The sequence below is a fragment of the Panthera onca genome, chromosome B4, assembly GCF_046562875.1.
Source record: "Panthera onca isolate mPanOnc1 chromosome B4, mPanOnc1 haplotype 2, whole genome shotgun sequence".
Classification (NCBI taxonomy): Eukaryota; Metazoa; Chordata; class Mammalia; order Carnivora; family Felidae; genus Panthera; species Panthera onca.
In genome coordinates, this window is record NC_138345.1 from 88,052,734 (window position 1) to 88,071,949 (window position 19,216).

The following is a 19,216-nucleotide window of genomic DNA, read 5'->3' on the forward strand; positions in this document are numbered from 1 at the left end:
AAATCAGCTCATGTTGGGCACTTCAAAAAAACCAGTTTGCCCTCAAACACGGACTCTCAAAAATATCCTGTTGAGGGGTACCTGGTGGCTCAGTCAGTCAAACATCTGACTCTTGATTTCAGCTCAGGTCATGATCTCACCGTGCATGAGATGGAGTCTCGGGTTGGGCTCTGTACTCAGAGCACAGAGCCTGCCTGGGATTCTTTGTCTCCCTCTCTCGAAAATTAAATACAAACAAACAAAATAATAAGACATTAAAAATGTAATATTTAAAAGGGACAAGGGAACAAGTATTTTATACGAGTTGGCAATGGCCTTCCAGGCCATTAAATTGAAGGTACACTGTATAATTTCTGTGTTGTGGGTTCTGAAGCTCACCGCAAGGAACTTAATGTTTAAGTCAGGCACGTTTCTATGATACTAGAGTCCATTTTTCCTCAAGTACCTGATGAAGCAAAGAAAAAACAGGAGCATCTCTCTGTAATTAGGGTAAACATAAGACATTATCCAAGCAGGGTCGCTTTTGAGACTAAAAGGGGACAGTATATTAATAATTATTCTGGGCCAACCGACATTAACTAGCTCAGCCCCTAGCTGAACAGAAGGTAGGGCCAACCCTACCAAGCACCCTGCGAACCAAGGAACGATGAGTCTTCTCATTTAACAGGTGAAGCAGGTGGGGCAAAGTCCAGGTAGGCCTCCGGCATACTGGCGACTAGAGAGACAATCTGACAAAAACTGAAGTGTGAAGAGGAAGCTGCATGCTGGGAGGAACCGAAAAACAGATATGACTTAAAGCCAAAAATTCATAACGTGGCACACCGGGGCCTCTACAGGTAGGTTCCTGACCACCTCTCCAATTCACCTTACATCCATCATTCCTACCCTTGACATCAGCTCGTTGCCTTAGGCCCATGTGGGTTCTCTGATGTAGTTTCCCTGGAACCGGCCTCCTGCGTTCTGTCTGCATTACTCCTCCTCGCCCCCATCCCCAGCATTACTGCCCAAGGGACCCCTTCACTTCATCTCTTTATAGGGCCCCTAGTTCACCCTGCATTTCTCCACTCAAGGCCCTTCCCATTTCTATTTTGCTCATCTAACATTTGTCTTTGCCTAGTTTGTTCAGTGCTCTTTTCCCAGTTAGGCCTGGCATAGAGTTAGTTCTGATCACTCATTTATTGACTGAATGACGTGGGAAAGTGAAATGATCTTTTTGCCGACAACGAAGGTTCCAGGGTAAAAATTGCAGGTAATTTAACTGGCTAGTTAAAAGCAGAAAAAATTTAAAAGACATGAATGAGGCCCTTGACTAAGTATTTTTCTGAATGACCCTCTCATTTCCAGGAGAGTGGTTGCTAGTACCCTTGAGGCATTAATGGGCAGAAGCAGCTGGAGACCACTGAGGAGGCCTGCCTCAAAGTGACATTGGCCTCTAGTGGACAGAAGTGGGAATACAGCAGTTGCAAGTAAAAGATGCCCCATGGCATAAGCAATTACAGAAGGAAATGAAAAACCCTAAGTTTCTTTTTGTTTTTCACTTGTCACGTAAGCGGATTTTTTTTTCCTCCCATTAAGAGAGTAACCTACTGTCACATTTTTTACCTCAATTAAATATTTAGTGTTCTGAACATTGAGGTCTCTAGACAGCTTCTGTGACAGCTGGTGAGGGAGAGATTTTATACAGAGCCGTGTAGGAGTCAATTTTACTACCTTGATTCCTTTTTCCCTGAATAGTCTTTTCCAGCTTCCCGGTGATTTTCTTGGGATCGAAGGCTACCAGATACTCCTGACAAAGAGATGCATTTTAAGCCACCTGCTAATCAAAGGGTAAACATCAGCACGACAAGGAGAGATGCACGCTGACCAAAGAAGGGATGGGCTAAAGTGAGGACAGGGTGCAAACATGAGGTGCGAAGACAGGAAGCATTTTGCCTTGTAAACAAATCAGATGGGTGGTGCTGTGCAACATTATTTATGTTTCTCCCCTCCCTCGCACACAGACTGATCCTGGACTGTGCTGTGTCACACGCTCCGTTCTGCGGAGCTGCTCCTAACCTGCTCCTGCTTCACTGAACAGCTGGTCATCACTTGACTCTCCGGGGTTTTAGGATAATACGGCACGCTCGCTCTACTCCCGTCTTTAGAACATCTCTCAATATTCCTTGCTCTTTACTTGCACGCAGGCTGTTGCTCAGGAAAGAAAAATCTCTGGAACCACAAAAACGGCCTCAGCAGAAAGTGAGCTCAGAAAGGGAAGGGGGTGGCACCGAGGGGTGGCCCCTCACCAGGCGGAGGGACAACAAGGGACACTGTGAGAGCAGCTGCATGCTTTCCCTTTGTGCGCTTTCCCTTTGTGTGTTCCCAGGACTGAGGCTGGGAGGGAAGGGGGCTGAACTCTTTGATCAGACACGTCCCAATTTAAATGTACAAACAATCCATGTTCCCCTGTAAAACACGCAATTCTCAGATAGTGACCCCATGACTCTCCTCCAGCAATTCCTTTTTTTTTTTTTTTTTTTAAGCATTAAGAACCACATGGCCAATCATGGTAAAAGAGCTGTCCTCTGATCAGATTGGTACAAGAAAGGTACTTTGGAGCCCTTTACTAAAAGCTGTTTCCCCAAACACCTGTGATTCCTACACATGTATAAAACAGCAACCAGGCTCACATTTCAGTTAAGTGGAATTGTACCACCAGCTGGCATCAGGGAGTCTGCAGAAAGAGAAGCAATCGTAGGTACAATTTAAAAGCCTGTTAGCTCATACACTATCCCTCCTTTCATCGTTCTCATTTTTGCCAGCACTCAATGCGAGGATCTCTGTCCTTGTGCCAAACCTCTGTTGGGAATGGAGTATCGAACGGAGAAGACCCAAGCGGCGTCCCACAACAAGAGGACAGGTCAGAGACCCGTCGTAGGGAAGCTTCCAAGAAACAAGGCTTTGGTTGAAGGCTTGGGATTCTCTCTCTCCCTCCACCCCCGCCCCCTGCCGCCCCGGACCCCTCTGCGATACCTACCATTTCCTTGAACGCACTTTCAAGAGCCCCGATGACCAGGCACTCGTGCGGAATCTTCTTCTCCGTAAAGAAGCGCGTGGGCGGGGTGCTGGGGGAGCCCGGGGCCCCCACGCCTCCGCGGAGCGAGGCTGCGCGGGTCAGAGTCCGGCTGTTGGCGGGCGTGTTCTCGGGCTCCTCGCCCAGGCAGGTGGGCGGCAGGACCGCCGAGTTCTTCAGGATCTCCACGATGTCCTGCAGCTGCTCCGTGACGTGGTGCTGCAGCAGGCGGGAGGCCACCACGGCAGCCCCAGACCCCGCGTGACCGTCAAACAGCGACCAGTAGTGACAGGAAACGCCCTCTGATTCCTGGGGGGAGGGAGGCGACAGGGAGTGAGAACGGCAGTGGCCACCGCCCCAGGCTCACACTGGTGCGGCAAGGCCTGGCGCTCAGCGCGTCACCTCGGTCCTCTGTCTTGGGTTGGCCGACGGTGGGGGGTCGAAACATGGCAACGGTACTCAGGGAAGTGGTCCCGGACTTGTCACTGCCGCTACCCGCCGCCCAAGGGGTGAAGGGGTTCCTGCCTCTCGGCCTGGGGGAGAGGCCGGGCTTCCAGGCAAGCTCGGTTACCACTCTGGGGCAAGATCCACTTTAATCTGATGCGCAGGGGTTTGAGACAGAACTCCACGCCAAGAGGGAAGTCTTGAGGAGTCCAGCTTTAACCCGTAAGCCTCACCTCTCTTCGCAACCCCAGAGCAACCTTGGCCTCGAGGCTCCGGAGAAAGTGAAGTTCTTTTTGCAGGTTCTTCAAGGGGAAATAAGTAGACCCGTTTTTCCCCTTTAGAGCCTTTTCACTCTCAGATAATTTTGCCCCATCTTCTTTGGTCTACATCCTATATTTTTAGAACATGTTTTCTTCCTTAGACACGGAGTCTAAGATGCAGCCAATTCAAATCTCCTTATTTCCTGCCTCCCTCAGTTTCCCAGCTGGTACACAGCATCTTTGTTTCCTCTCCCCACCCCAAAGCTACGCGTTCCTCATGGTCGCTCATCTACCATGGATTTAGTCTGAGTTATTTCTAGACCATTTCAGATGAACGTTTTTAAGAACCGTGTTTGGATTACATGTACCTAAGATCTTAACTGTAAGATCAGTCGGTAAAGCAGCAGACTCTTGGTTTCGGCTCAGGTCGTGATCTCATAGCTCCTGAGTTCGAGCCCCATATTGGGCTCTGCACTGACAGCAAGGAGTTGGCTTGGGATTCTCTCTCTCTGCCCCTCCCCCACTCATGCTGTCTCTCAAAATAAACTTAAAAAAAATCTTAAAGAAAAATAAGAGCTTAATGTATTCAATAGGTAAGATGCATAGGTAATAAAACAGGTAGGGTTTTATTGTGACTACTTGTGACTACTAAGCTTATCTGTACCACAGCAATATTGAATCATTTTTCAAGCTAAAGCGATTCAATAAAGTTCTTTTGGTCTATCCTGGAAAAGTGCTGGAAGATACTGTATAGTTATGGTGACATATGCCATTACTCCATGTATGCCCTTTAAATTTTGCTTTCATTCAATTCTGTGCCATGTGCTGAGATAAAATAGTTGTTTTTTTAGTCAACAGATACTGAGTGTCCCTATGTGACAGGCACAGAGTGGATATTGAGGAAAAACTTGGCTGCAAGAGGGGACATGAGGGCTAGGCTAAGAACTGTTTGGAAGTTCACAAGGTAACGAGAGGAAAGACCACCAGGTAGTAGAAAGAACAGGTGCCAAGCCCTTGTGGGAGGAAGGTGCATGAAGAGCGAGAGGAGACTGAACCATGGCCATGTGGCTGAATAGAGCAATGAAGCAGGAAAGGGGTGGGGAAAGACATGAGGCCAGACAGGGACATGGCAGCTAGACCACTCAGTCCTTCCAGGACACATGAAGGACCTTGACTTTAGCCTAAGAGTAACAAAAAGTCATCGACCGAGCTTGGGATGACGCACTTGATTTATGTTTCTAAAAGATCACTCAAGCTGTGCTGTGAGGATTAGGAGTGAGAGTGAGGATGTTAGTAGAAGGTGAACACCACCCTAAAAAAGGCATTCAAATTCAAGCAGTAACAACTAATGAATGACTCAAAGCACCATACAACAGAGGAAGGAGATTCCCACTCAGAGGGTGGTAGAAAGAACAAGGATGTCAGGATTCCAAGATCTGAGTTCTCATGGCATCTTCAATGCCAATCAGTGGGAGTGGGAGAGAGAGCAAGGTCACTGGCTGTGTCACTCCATCCCTGTCACTTACCATCCTTGGGCCATGGTTGCCTAATAAGGGCAGGTGATAGCTACCTTACAGGGAGTGGGGATTTAGCAAGGTTAAAGGGTAATTTATGCCACGTGAGCAGCTAAGTAATACATCTCACTCATGTGTCACTTCTACCACTACCAAAACAGTATGGTCTTGGGGAAGTCATTTTCTGACCTTCTGTTCTTCACCAACTTGAGAACCTCCCCTAGAAGAGTCCAGTGCCCCTGCTAACTCCAAAAGTCCAATATTCAAGAAGTACAGATCCATGGGAACTGGGGGAGCGGGGGAAGAAGTCAGGCCCTGAAGACAGGCCAAGAAGAATGTGGACGGAGTGAGAGCTGATATGGCAGCCAGTCGAGGAAAATACCAGGAGGCTGAGGTCATGTGGCTGCCTCTGGTATATGCTCACCTGGTGTCTACTCTCCCTTCTTCCTCGCTATGGATTCTATCTGGGGCAGCCATGTATCTGCCATAGCTCCTCACCAGCCCGGACTCCCTTGCAGCTCGGTGTGCCTGTATGACCCTGTGCTGTCTGTCCAGTGAACTACGAGTGGAAGCCTCCTGGGTGGAGCTTCTGGGAAAGCTATTATTTTCCCGATGAAAGGGACGACTCAAGTGGCCTGACCTTTTGCCTCACCCCTCCACCTTTCTTCCTTCCTGGGTCACAGAAGCAACACCAGGAGGCAGAATAACCCTCTTGCAACAACGGCTGAAGGCTGTAGCTCAGTGTGGGGGACAGGAAGTCTAAAGGAACCCGAGCCCTTGGGGTCTTGCTTGGGATGGTGCACAGGCCCTGAACAGGCTGCCTTCTGGGCTCTGTGTCATGTGGGCTTTGTGACGTTTTGATAAGCCGCGGCTGCTCGTTTCTGTAACAGGAGCTGGGAACACAGAGGTGAAAGGATGTATGTGTTATCTAGTATCCTGGGAGTTGGGGCATGGGTGGCAGGAAGGAGAAGTGTGAGATAAGGAAGGCGGGTGCACGTGCACGCGCGCACACACACACACGCACACAGAATTACAAGTAGGCGAAATGGCTATCTACCAAGAATAAAACTGAACCCCTTGGAAAATGTTCTTAATTTAGGGCATCTGTGGCTAGAATGGAGTCAGTCTATGAATTTATATTTTCACAAGCCTCTGCAATGTAGCATTTCCTCTTATTATGAGTGCGAGGCAACAAAGCACTGCAGGATGAGCAGTTCCTGTGACTGGTCACCAATAGAAATAATGCACGGTCATTCCACACATCCTGGATTATTGTTTATGCTCATCATTACTTCTCAATGATAGCAGTTATTAAACTCCCCACTAGCTCTCATCATCTGCTGCATTAGTAAAGTACATATTGCCATATTATATCCTCACACCTAGGGGAAAGTGGCAAAAGAAAAGGATTTCTTGCTTATCGCATCTAATTCTCCAAAGGTCCTGAGGCTGCCTGGGAAAAACACGCACACAAAGTCCTTCTGCACCCAATTCAAATGGAAACTCAGCAAACATCTTTAAGGAAGCTGTGGCTGGAGCCAGTGAGGGATGAAATAGGAATGACTGTGTCCGTGTCTGGGTACAGATTCTGTTACACCCAACATATCATGTTTCTAGAGTCATAATTTGAATCAAAGAAGATCAAACCCCGTGAAATAATGATGCTACTTTTTTTCATATTTATTTTTGAGAGAGACAGACAGTGAGCTGGGGAGGGGCAGAGAGAGATGGAGACACAGAACCTGAAGCAGGCTCCAGGCTCTGAACTGTCAGCACAGAGCCCGACGTGGGGCTCGAACCTATGAACTGTGAAATCATGACCTGAGCCAAAGTCCGACGCTTAGCCAACTGAGCCGCCCAGGGGCCCCAATGCTACTACCATTTTTAAAAAGCAACTATGAAATATTTCTGACAAGTAATCCAGCCATTTCCTTCAACAAGGCAAAGCATTCTGAAGGCGTTGCAACAGCAACCAGTTGACACATATCTGGGCAATTTTTAAGCAAGTCAAGAGAAACCCTGATTCGGGGCTTTTCTGAAGCAGGGCCCAGAAGCACTCGACACCCTGCTTTCAAGAACACCTTTGCACAGCAGTTCTAGAAACTCTGATACAGCTAATCTTTAAAATGCAATTAATAATTTTCACAGCTAAAACTTGTAAGACATATTTTTTCCACCAAGAGTTTATTTCTTGCTAAAGATGGAATAAATCTAGCCCTTGATGTAGGCACTAACCTGGGACCAGTATCTCTGAAGGCGGGGCCCTACCACTGAACTTTTATAAAGCTCCCCAGGGGATTCTAAAGACAGGCCAGAACTGAGAACCCCTGGTCTAATAGAGAGGGGGCCACTCAACAGTCAGGAAACCCTCATCCTGGTCTCACATCTGTCATCAGGTCTCCATGTGATCTTGCATGAGTCAGTTACATCTCCCTGAACTGACCAGACCCGCAGCATCCAAACTGTGTTCCTTGGTTCTTAAGGGGGATCTTAGGGAAGAGGAAGTTAAGTGGGTGTTTAACTGATGAGTCCTCTATTAATTCAACCAGAGCAACACAGATTTATCAGTTGTAAACATCAGGGTTTTGCAAAAGATTTGGGACAAAAGACTTCAACTATTTAAAACCATTTTTGAGGAGTGCTGGGTGGCTCAGTTGGTTAACCAGACCACTTTGGCTCAGGTCATGACCTCACGGTTCATGAGTTCAAGCCCTGCATCGAGCTGGATGCTGTCAGTAGAGCCTGCTTCAGATCCTCTCCCTCCCTCTCTCTCTCCCTCCCTCCCTCCCTCTCTCTCTCTCTCTCAAAAATAAACATTTTTTTAAAAAGCCATTTTGAAAGGGGCACCTGGGTGTCTCGGTTAAGCGTCTGACTTTGGCTCAGGTCATGATCTCATGGTCTGTGAGTTTGAGCTCCGCGTTGGGCTCTGTGCTGACAGCTCAGAGCCTGGAGCCTGCTTCAGATTCTGTGTCTCCCTCTCTCTCTGACCCTCCCCCATTCATGCTCTCTCTGTCTCAAAAATAAATAAAAACATTAAAAATTTTTTTTAATAAAAAAAAACCATTTTGAAAGCCTTTGAACTAGGTAAAGCCAAGTTCATCAAGAGATTTCAAAATCCTCAGTGTCCTTCTATGGCAGGAAACTTAGAGCAAAGTGATATGTTATTTGGGAAACTACAACCACAAAGCAGGCCCTCCGCACATACTCTAGATGCCAAGTCAGCTCTGAAAGCCTCAGAGACCATACAGTCCCAGAAACATCGAGTTACAGGGCTAGAGAACCCTTCCCATCTTTTAACAAACCTTACGTGGCAGGCAATATTCTAAATGCTTTACAGATATTAGCTCACTTAATCCTACCACAATCCATCCTATGAGTAGCTACTCTAGGAGGTGTGGTTATTATTCCCATTTTACAGAGAGGGAAAAGGGAGGACAGAGAGTGTAACTGTTTGAAGTTCCCACCTATTAAGGAAAGCAGCTGGGAGCAGGCTCCCCACTCTGAGCCATCAACCCCTGTGCTATGCTAAGCTGAACCCCCCCCCCCCCCCACACACACTTCCCACCCCGGAGGGAACACTTGCTCTAACGAACACCTGCCACTATGATCTGCTTCTACCCTCTGCAACCTGAGCTGTAACCAGTTATTTTTTTCTAAAACACAATATCTGACCATATTTCTTTAGCCAGCCTAACCTCCTCCTCCAGTCTATGAGCCCCCAGGGTGCCATCCCTGATGTCTCTCTCTTCCCGTTCTGTCACTCCAAATCCCACCCACCAAGCCATGGCATTTGCAGCTCATTGCAAACCACAGTAGTCTCCTTGGTGCACCTGTGAGATTCCCAGGGCCCGAGATCTAGGCTGCCGAGATCAGGACGGCTGACAAGGAGCGAGAGAGGGCACTGGGGATGGGGAGTAACCCCACTCCAACCTTTGCCTGACCCCCACCTGTCTCTTAGTCCTCATCTTAAGTATCACCTCCTCCAGGAAGCTCCCACTGCACCCTGGGCCCAACCCTACCACAGCATTCATCAAACTGTGCATGTCTGTCTGACCACCTGCTTGAGCAGTGATAAACTAAAAGAATATTCTGGAAGAAGGGAGCAATGGTCAGGCAACGCAGGTGAAAAGGGGACTCTTTGTGGCCCATGTGGACATCGGCCTGATTAAGGCCGACCTTGAGGGCTTGGTCAGGTTGGGGTGGGATTCTGGAGTCAGGGCAGACCAGGGAGCTTCAATCTGAAATGCCTCTGTACCGAGGAGCAAGGTGACAGCGGGCTTAAGAGGTGCCAGTCCCATGGCCTTCTACAGTGCACTGCAAGACGGAAGCATTAGAGAGGCTCACAGAGAACTGTCCTGAGGCAAAGAGGGCAGAGAGGAGGAATCAATGGGCCTGGAGAGGAGATTAATGATTTCACAAGACATGGCAAAGATCAGGATGAGGCTGCAATGGGCTGTACGGTGTTCGGAATGGAATCAAGATCGTAACAGAGAATACAGATCTACTTTTGAAAGTGGCACGATCAGACAGGATGTGCCATGCATTTATTTTGAAAAGGATACAAGGACCCCCTTCACCCTCACCCTCTTCTTCATTCACAACAATGCCATCAAATGCCATCAGGTAGGAATGTATGGTTTGGTGCATAAAGTCTGATCTGAGAACCTTGAGGAAAAAACAATTCCTAAACGTCACACCAGCATCGAGGGCCTACGTGAACGTCAGGGGTGATTCTGCAGGGGAGGTCTGCAAGATCACAGTAGTGTGAACACGGTGTTTTTAAAATGTCTCAAAATCTTCAATTTAACTGCAAATACATCTCTGTTTCATCACTGCACAGAATAGAACCTTCAATGACTCCTCAGTGCCCTGGGTCTCCTAGAGGCTCACATGGCTTATGGGCCCCACATGATCTGGTTGCTACTCCCTCTCCAATGCTCTCCCTTGCTCCTTGTCAGTGGTCCTGATCTAGGCAGCCTAGCCCTAGGCCCTGGGAATCTCACAGGTCTGCCAGGGAAACCAAAGGGAAAAGACACTGCCCTCTCTGGCTGTACCTGACTCACTGAGCCCCATGGCCCTACAGGACCAGGTTGAAACACACACACATGTAATTCTCTTCTAAGCCATGGAGGCTTTTTTTTTCCCCAAAGGAAAAACAAACAAACAAACAAAGTTGCACCGTATTCCTCTCCCCAGAGGGTTGAACTGTTGAAAACCACACACTTTCTTCAGCTCCTGTGCCCTACTGGGATGTCCAACCCACTACTGCTAGTTAGCCATGCTGGTAGGAACAGGCAGAGCTGTGTTCTCCACCTGCCTGACTCAAGCAAAGGTACCAGAAGAGGAAGGGAAGGGAAGGCAAGGCCACAGCTCCTTTCAACGTCCTCTGCACCCACCCCATCACCAACACACACCCCACATGCTTGGTCACTTTACAAGCAAGGACTCTCTCTCCAGTTGGGTATCAGCTCAGAGAGTAACATTTTGAGTTTATATGGTACATACACAGGATTTTGAGTTTTATGTGATCTAAGGGTCCATAGGTAACTTTGTCACTGGTGTCAGTATACCAACGTATCATGATTATTTTTTAACTTTGAAAGTTACTGTTATTTAAAAAAAATTTTTTTAATGTTTATTTATTTTTGAGAGAGCATGAGCAGGGGAGGGGCAGAGAGAGAGGGAGACACGGAATCCCAAGCAGGCTCCAGGCTCTGAGCTGTCAGCACAGACCCGATGCGGGGCTCAAACTCACAAACTGAGAGATCATGACCTGAGCCAAACTCGACGCTTAACTGACTGAGCCACCCAGGTGCCGCCCCAGAATCATTTTGAAAGCTGGGTAATTTATATGCACTTTCAAAGGAGCAAATACAAACAAATCCTATCTCCTGTGATATGTCTTAGCATGGAAAGAACATAGACTTTAAATCAAGACAAACCTGGGTTCTGGAATTTACTACCATGTGATTTTTGGGCACATTTCTTAACTCCTCTCACCAGTTTCCTTATTTAAAGAACAAGATGAAACTAGGACACAGTAAGGATTCATTCATTTAATACATGTCTCAGAGTCTCCTCTCTTAGGTGCCGGGCTTATGCTGAACACTGGGGACGTAGCACAGAAGAAGAAAAGGCCATGGTTCCCAAACTTTTGAGGCTAACAGTCTAGAACATGACCAGGTAATCACAAGTGTGCTAGAAGGGGAAGTGTGTGGTGCCACAGGAGTGGATAATATGTATTAAATGTGCAGACAGTCACAGGGTATGCGAGGGGGAAAGAGACTATAAAGAGATAACGTGAGGAAGTGATCTGTAGTGATGGGAATTTTGTACCCTGATTGTGGTGATGCTTATCTGAATCTATACGTATGTTCAAATTCTGAAACTACACACCAAAGGTTAATTATACATATAACCTTTTTAATGTTTATTTTTGAGAGAGAGAGAGAGAGAGAGAGAGAGAGAGAGAGTGAGTCAGAGCATGAGCAGGGGAGGGGCAGAGAGAAAGGGAGACCCCGAATCTGAAGCAGACTCTAGGCTCCGAGTCATGAGCACAGAGCCGGACACGGGGCTCAAACTCACAAACCGTGAGACCATGACCTGAGCCGAAGTTGGACGCCTAACGGACTAAGCCACCCAGGCGCCCCCATATAATTTTTAAAATAATAAGATGTATAGCAGTGTCCAGCATATACAAGAACAAACAAAACTAGAATAGTAACTAGTTGGCACTATTAAGTGGCCTGGGGGCATATGTGCAGGCAGGGAGCAGTAAGAGTCCCTGTAACCAGGGAGACAAAGCTGCACACTTTAGCTCCTTACTTTCAACTCTGCCAGATGAGGTGCTCATCAGCTTCCGTTACTTCTGTTCTTCTTAAATTACTTCCCCTGCAAGAAATCTAAGTTCTACGAACTAATGATTACCTACCACGTTTCATCTCCACCACACCATCATAAAATGGGCATCGTTATCCCATTTTACCTATGATTTAAGCAGGACACAGTTAAGTAACTGTCCTGTTATGTGGTAATGCCACGATAGGAACCCAGTCCTTTAAAGTCCAAATTAAGTCATCTTTCCAATTTCCTCGTACATACAACTTTGTGTCATTATCTCCCTGGCTTCTGTTACTCTGTAGCATTTAGCACTTCAGCACTATTTTACTTTGTTGCTTATTTGTAATTGCGTACACATCCTGGGCCATCATCCCCAGAAGATTACCAAAGCTTCTGACAAGTGGCCCAGCATTAATCTCTGGTAGTATCATAAAATGCTGCTGGGGTACCAGCCCAGGATCAAAGTTCTACATCTGAAAAATCAACCCTCTCAAATTTGGAGTAACATGCTCTTGACACAATATGTCTCAAAATTACTAATATCATGACAGATGTCTACCTTGCTTTCACTCCACTTTAAGAAAACCAATATCAAGCCCTTTCCTGACTCACCACACACTTAAATTTTGCAGCAATCGTTTACATCTTACAAAAGAATAACTTTGAAGCAGTTTCCAGTTGCATTCTGATTTTAAAATGTCTCAAAATCTTCAATTTAACTGCAAATACATCTCTGTTTCATCACCGCACAGAATAGAACCTTCAATGACTCCCCAGTGCCCTGGGTCTCCTAGAGGCTCACATGGCTTATGGGCCCCACATGATCTGGTTGCTACTCCCTCTCCAATGCCCTCCCTTGCTCCTTGTCAGTGGTCCTGATCTAGGCAGCCTAGCCCTAGGCCCTGGGAATCTCACAGGTCTGCCAGGGAAACCAAAGGGAAAAGACACTGCCCTCTCTGGCTGTACCTGACTCACTGAGCCCCATGGCCCTACAGGACCAGGTTGAAACACGCACGCATGTAAAAAAAAAAAAAAAAAAAAAAAAAAAAAAAAAAAAATTAGTCTTGGAACACCTGGGTGGCTCAGTCAGTTAAGCAGTCAACTCTTGATTTCAGCTCAGGTCATGATCTCGCAGTTCATGAATTCAAGCTCTCTCGATCTCTGTGCTGTAAGCTTTGGGTTCTCTGTCTCCCTCCCTCTCTGTCCCTGCCCTGCTTGTGCTCACTCTCACTTTCAAAAATAAATAAGCTTTAAAAAATTAAGAGAAGTCTTGTATGTAATTTACAACACACACACACACACACACACGCACACACGCACACTCCCAATCCCTTTTCGGGAATAGATCTATAGCCAAATCAAAGGAAGATTTCGGAAGGTGACCAATTGAGAGCTTACAGTTCAGTTTCTCTTTCAGGACTGAAGTGGGCCCAGTGTTACATCCTTCTTTTTCAAAAGTTGTAGAAACGGATTTTTATAATATTTGCTTATTTCCTTTTCCCCATCTTCATGATCATCTAGAAGGCCAGAACTTACATTAATGAGTTCTAACTGGGAAGGGCTCCCTGGGCCTTTGAACAAATAGAAGGTTGCTCCAAATAGAAATTTAGCTACTGAGCCAGCTACGGACATAATTTCTGATACAAGCAGCTTGCGTCCATTCAGGGTCAGGGATAATTACAGCACAGCTAATCAGGGGTGTCAAAAACCGGCACCCCAACTCTGAGGAACCACAGGCAAAAGAGCCTTTGTGAGTCATCTGGAAGGCGGTGGAGAAGCCCCCCCCCCCCCCCCCCTTATGGCATGCTCAGAAAAAAAGGGGAGATTCTAGACAAAACCTCAGACATTTCCTGTGGAGCCTAAGAGAAGCGCTGAGATGGGAGGCAGGAAACACAAAGAAAACCAAGGAATGAGGCTCGACACATGTGGACCCGTGTGAAGACGCCAGGGCCCTCCACTCTTACTCCCTGCACGGGGCTCCAACTGTGTACAAGCCCTTTCTCAGCCCTCCCCCCCCCCCCCCCCCCCACCAACGGAGCACGCAAAGCTTAGGGGGAGTTAAAAAAAATGCTCAGCTAGCATGTAAGAGGAAAATGATAACTTTTTTCATGTGTTTTCTCCTAAAGCTGGAGAAGAACCTCAGCTTTGCCAGTGTTTCTCCTAGAGACTGCCACTGGCGCCCTCACGTGGTGTGTAAGTACATACAACTTTGTGTTGTCTCAAGCATGGAACAGTGGTGCCCTCATGCATACACTGGCTTTGGCATATTGTAACTCATTGCTTGATACGTGTGCCCCCAACTGAGTGGTCTTGTGCATTATATGACTAAGTTTTTAACTAAACCATCCCTCACCAAGTGGACAACAGGGTTTTAAAAAAATTCCTGCATAGAAACAGATGGAAAACATGACAAATAAGAACATGTCACAGCTGGCACATCTCACCCCAAGTAATGAAAATCTAGTCACATCTGACAACAGCAATCATCATTCTAATCAAAAGTATCTGACATGCTCAAAGAGACAGATGAAATATGGAATTATACTTGCTATTGTTCATGATCAATTCTGCCTTGAGGTATTAGCTAATGGGAACATGAAGTCTTTGCTCTTGGCAAGACAATAAATGAGTTACTGTGGGGAAAAGAGAACAATGCCTGGCATATAATAGGAACCCCATGATTGGTAGCTGTTGTTATTTTAAAATGTTGTCTTTTCATCTTTACTGCCTTTACATTATTTTAAAATATTTAATATATTTTTATAATTACTAAATATATGTATGGATATCTAGTAGCATAGTTACATATCATTAAATACATATCATTAAATTTGTTGGGGGTACATAGTCAAGAAATTGTCATATTCTTTAAAATAAGTTTTTAAAATGTTTTTTTTTTATTTTTGAGAGTAAGAGAGAGAGAGCGCGTGCACAAACGGGAGGGGCAGAGGAGACAGAATCCCAAGCAGGCTCTGAGCTGTCAGCGCAGATCCTGAGGTAGGGCTCCAACTCACAACCTGGGAGATCATGACCTGAGCTGAAGTGGGACACTTAACAGACTGAGCCAGCCAGGTGCTCCTCAAAAAATGGTCTTTAACTGATGGTTTGGAGACTGCTACTCTAGATAGTTTTCAAGGGAAATAAGTGGTGTCTCCTCTTACCTGTCTTCCCTGAAGATAAAAGCAACTCAGCTCATTCGATACACATGTTCCCTTCCCTACACCAAACAGTTCTGGAATTCAGAAAATCTAAGGAGGGGCCATGTGCACAATAGGAAGTGAGTACCAGAAAGGTGGAAATCCCACTTCGGGTTAAATCCCATGGTTGATTTTACACAAGGCTTAATACGAGCACAGGATGTGCTTTCTTCCTCCCTCCTTTCTTCCAGGCGAAGGAGGACCACTCTTTCCGGTTGGGCCATCAGAGAGTTGCCATAGTCTTCTCATTCCCCACTCTAAGCTACTATATGGTTGATATCCATAGTTTCTGGCCAGTTTTCAAGGTATCACAACGAAGATGATAATTCAGAGTCTAAAGGATGTGTTTCAGGCATTTCATCCACAGTGCTTGATTGAAATCCCCAGTACTGATGCTCAGGGTAACACAGCCAAGGGATAAAAGCTAATGACCAAGCACATGCAGGAGATTGGAGGAACTTCATGAACGTCATTGCCAGGGCCCAGCCTCTGGTGCTGTGTGCTTGCCATCATGCCCTTGCAGCATACTTTATGTTTTACCATCCCTCTTTTTGAGTAAATTACTAAGATGTTGTGTGCCCCAGAAGGAAAGAATGCTTAATTTCATATACTTAAATGAGCACTGCTTCCTCCTCAGGATCTGACTACATGAAATGCTGATTTCTTTGTTTCAATTCCTCATTTTATGAGACAGTAAGATGCAGGATACATTTGTAAGTTTGGTTTTTGTTTCTGAATGGCAATTTAGTCCCTTTATAACATTTTTATTTAAAAAAATTTTTAATTAACAATTCTTTATTCAAGTATAATTCACATACACAAACATATTATATTTGTTTCAGATGTATAATACAACGATTCAACAATTGTACACATTACTCAGTGCTCATCAAGATAAGTGTACTCTTAACCCTCTTTATTTCACCCATTCTCCCTACCCACCTCCCCTCTGGTGGAACCACCAGTTGATTCTTTGTACTTGAGTCTTTTGTTTGTTTCTTTGTTGCTTGTTCATTTGTTTTCTTAAATTCCACATGAGTGAAATCATATGGTTATCTGTCTTGCTCTGACTGACTTATTTCACTTAACATAATACCCTCTAGGTCCGTCCATGCTGTTGCAAATGTCAAGGTCTCATTCTTTTTTATGGCTGAGTAGTATTTGCTTGTATATGTATATACCACAGCTTCTTGATCCATTCATCTGTCGAGGGAGACTTGGGCTGCTTTTGTATCTTGGCTATTGTAAATAACACGGCAATAAACATAGGGAAGCCTGTACTTTTTCAACTTTTTCAAATTCATGATTTCATTTTCTTTGGGTAAATACCCAGTACCGGAGTTACTGGATCATATGGGAATTCTATTTTTAATTTTTTGAGGAACCTCTATACTGTTTTCCACAGTGGCTTCCCCAGTGTACATTCCCACCAACAGTGCACGGGGGTTCTTTTTGCTTCACATCCTCACCAACACTTGCTATGTTTCTGTTCCATTTTATTTGTTTTCATTCTGTCCCATTTTAAAAACACTACTAAATAAGCAGTAATTTCTGACAGCTAAGACATATGAAGTTTGTGACAGTTTTGGCTAAGTTGTGTTTATTTTATTCTAGACTCAAAAACTAGCTCAGGAATGTTCTCAAATTATTATTTAATACATCAAAAACCTCTCCCTAAATTAGGTTACAGTAAAAACATAAGTAATGGGAAATAATATTGAAATGTGCTACAAACTCCACTATTAGAACAGATAATATTAACTGAGCACTTACGACATGTGAGGCACAATAACACTTCTCATATTTTTAACTCATTTAGTTCAAACAACCCTATGAGGTAGGAGCTAATATCCCCCATATGGAACAGAGGCATTGAGAGGTCAACTCATTTGCATGAGGTAACTAACATCTAGTAAGTGGAGCAAAAGGATTTAAACTTAGACACACATTGTTATTCAGAAGGCTTTTTCTTCTTGCCATGGTTTCATGCCAACACTGGTTTTTCTAGAAGTTAGCAAGAAAAAGTGGATTCTAAGGACATTAAGATGATACACCATTTCATTTCCATTCTGTCTTTCACCAGAGTGAGAGCTGTTATCCAGTTTCTGGGCTGATGGGAAAGAGCACTAAATAACTTCTAAATCAAAAGAGAAATCATAATAGAAATGAGAAGATATTTAGTACTAAATTGTACCCATCATTAGGAGTTATTCCTCCTTTATTTCAGCCTTTTCCAAGGAGGTTTCCCTGACACGTGTCCCAACAGCTAATGGATAAAGAGGCAGCCTGTCTCAAGAGGCCAGATTGCCTGGGTTGACTCCAACCTTTACACTTTACATCACCGTGCCTCAATTTCTTCATCAGTAAAATAAAGAGAATGATAATACATATGTACACGTTATCAGGTTCAATGAATCAATATTGGGCAAAGGACTGAGATCAGATCGCATCCGGCACACGAATGCTGAGTATTGTATTAAAAAAAAAAAAAAAAAAAACAGAAAGGAAGGAAGGAAGAAGGATTCTCAAGAGGTTACCGCTCTTGCCAATGTTCTTCCCATCTAAAGTTGTGAGGAAATCAAATTACAAGTGAAACAAGGAAACATTTCCATTTATTTTCCTTTAGCCTTAAGATGTGCCACGGTGGGAAAAATCTGTTGGAGAACCAAGCTGGAGTTGCACTCCTGGCCACTATGGACATCTTGGACAGACCTGGTCTTGAGAAAAACCAACCCCCCGAGGAGAGAACTGTAAAGTCACTCTAACTGACATCAGCCTCGTTGTAAAGTTACCCTTCTTAATCACTGTCAAGAGTTCTTGTCCCTGGAAGCAAGAGATAAGAGTTTTGAGAGAAACCACTGTACTCCTGCTTCAGAAAATCTAAGGAGGTAAAGAGAAAGGTTATGTTTTCTTGACTTGCACAAAACAAAGACCTTAACTAAGGAGGGAAAGTTTAGCATAATAAATACAAGGAGAAAAATACAGGGTTCCTCCTCTTGTTTTTTATAGCTGACATCACTACAGAAAGCAGACTGCCAAATGATGGCCAAATATTCCAGAAAGGCTGCCACCGTAGAACCACAAGCTACCTTCATTTAAGGCTCTGTGGCATGACGGAGTCCTTCTTACAGAAAACAAATGAAAAGAATGGCGTCTTCCGTGCAGAGAGTTGAAATAGCCCCTTCTCATTTCCCTTTTACCTCTCCCCATCCCAATCCGATTCTACTTGCCTTGAATTCCCACAGTAACGTCCTATCCTCCATTGAGAAAGACAATCAGGTTTCTCTCCCCTGCTGATGAGCTTGGCCACGGTGTGGACACAGCCATCTTCTGTTCTTGTAATTGGACCCTGAACTAACAGATACTGAAACCACATTCTCTGACTTGTTTTGACTAAATTAAACACCAGAAGGGTGCTCCTAAGGAAATAGACTTGGAATGCATGTATCCACAGTCTAGTCTTCAGCCAGAAACGATCTGTTCCAAACACGCAGTCAGATGTAGGGGGGAAATGTCCTGGTTGTTGCCACAATGCCCTATATACCACCCACAGAACTTGGAGAAGAACAGGAGCTTGTTGATACGAAGGCTCTAAGATGCCCCCAAGAGTGAACTTTTTCTCCCTCCCCAGAGAAGTCACCTAGCATTCTCTTCTTTTTACCTCATTCCTAGGACGACCATGTACCTGGGAACTGAAAAGCAAAAGCGTTTGGAAAAGTTACGCTTTCACTTGCAAGGGACACAGTATGGTAAATAAAGACTGCCTAACACCTCTCAAAGCAAAGGAAGCCTAGTAATGGTGATTAGTTCCTAGAAACCTTGATCTGGTGAATTAAAATGCCTGCAGTGGGAGGCAGGCAGGAGGCTGCTGAACAATGTGTTGCCCTCAAAAAGCTTACAACATCCTTC

General features: G+C 45.2%; 1 protein-coding gene across 2 annotated transcripts in view; it reads right to left on the reverse strand.

The window, feature by feature from the left end:
• The window catches only part of PPM1H (protein phosphatase, Mg2+/Mn2+ dependent 1H), a 261,692-nt gene that overhangs the window by 130,258 nt on the left and 112,218 nt on the right, over positions 1-19,216 (reverse strand). For both annotated transcript variants that reach the window (XM_060657079.3, XM_060657077.3), the window contains exon 3: positions 3,017-3,361. In XM_060657079.3, coding sequence (XP_060513062.1) covers positions 3,017-3,361 — 345 coding nt within the window. The remainder of the gene's footprint in view (positions 1-3,016; positions 3,362-19,216) is intronic.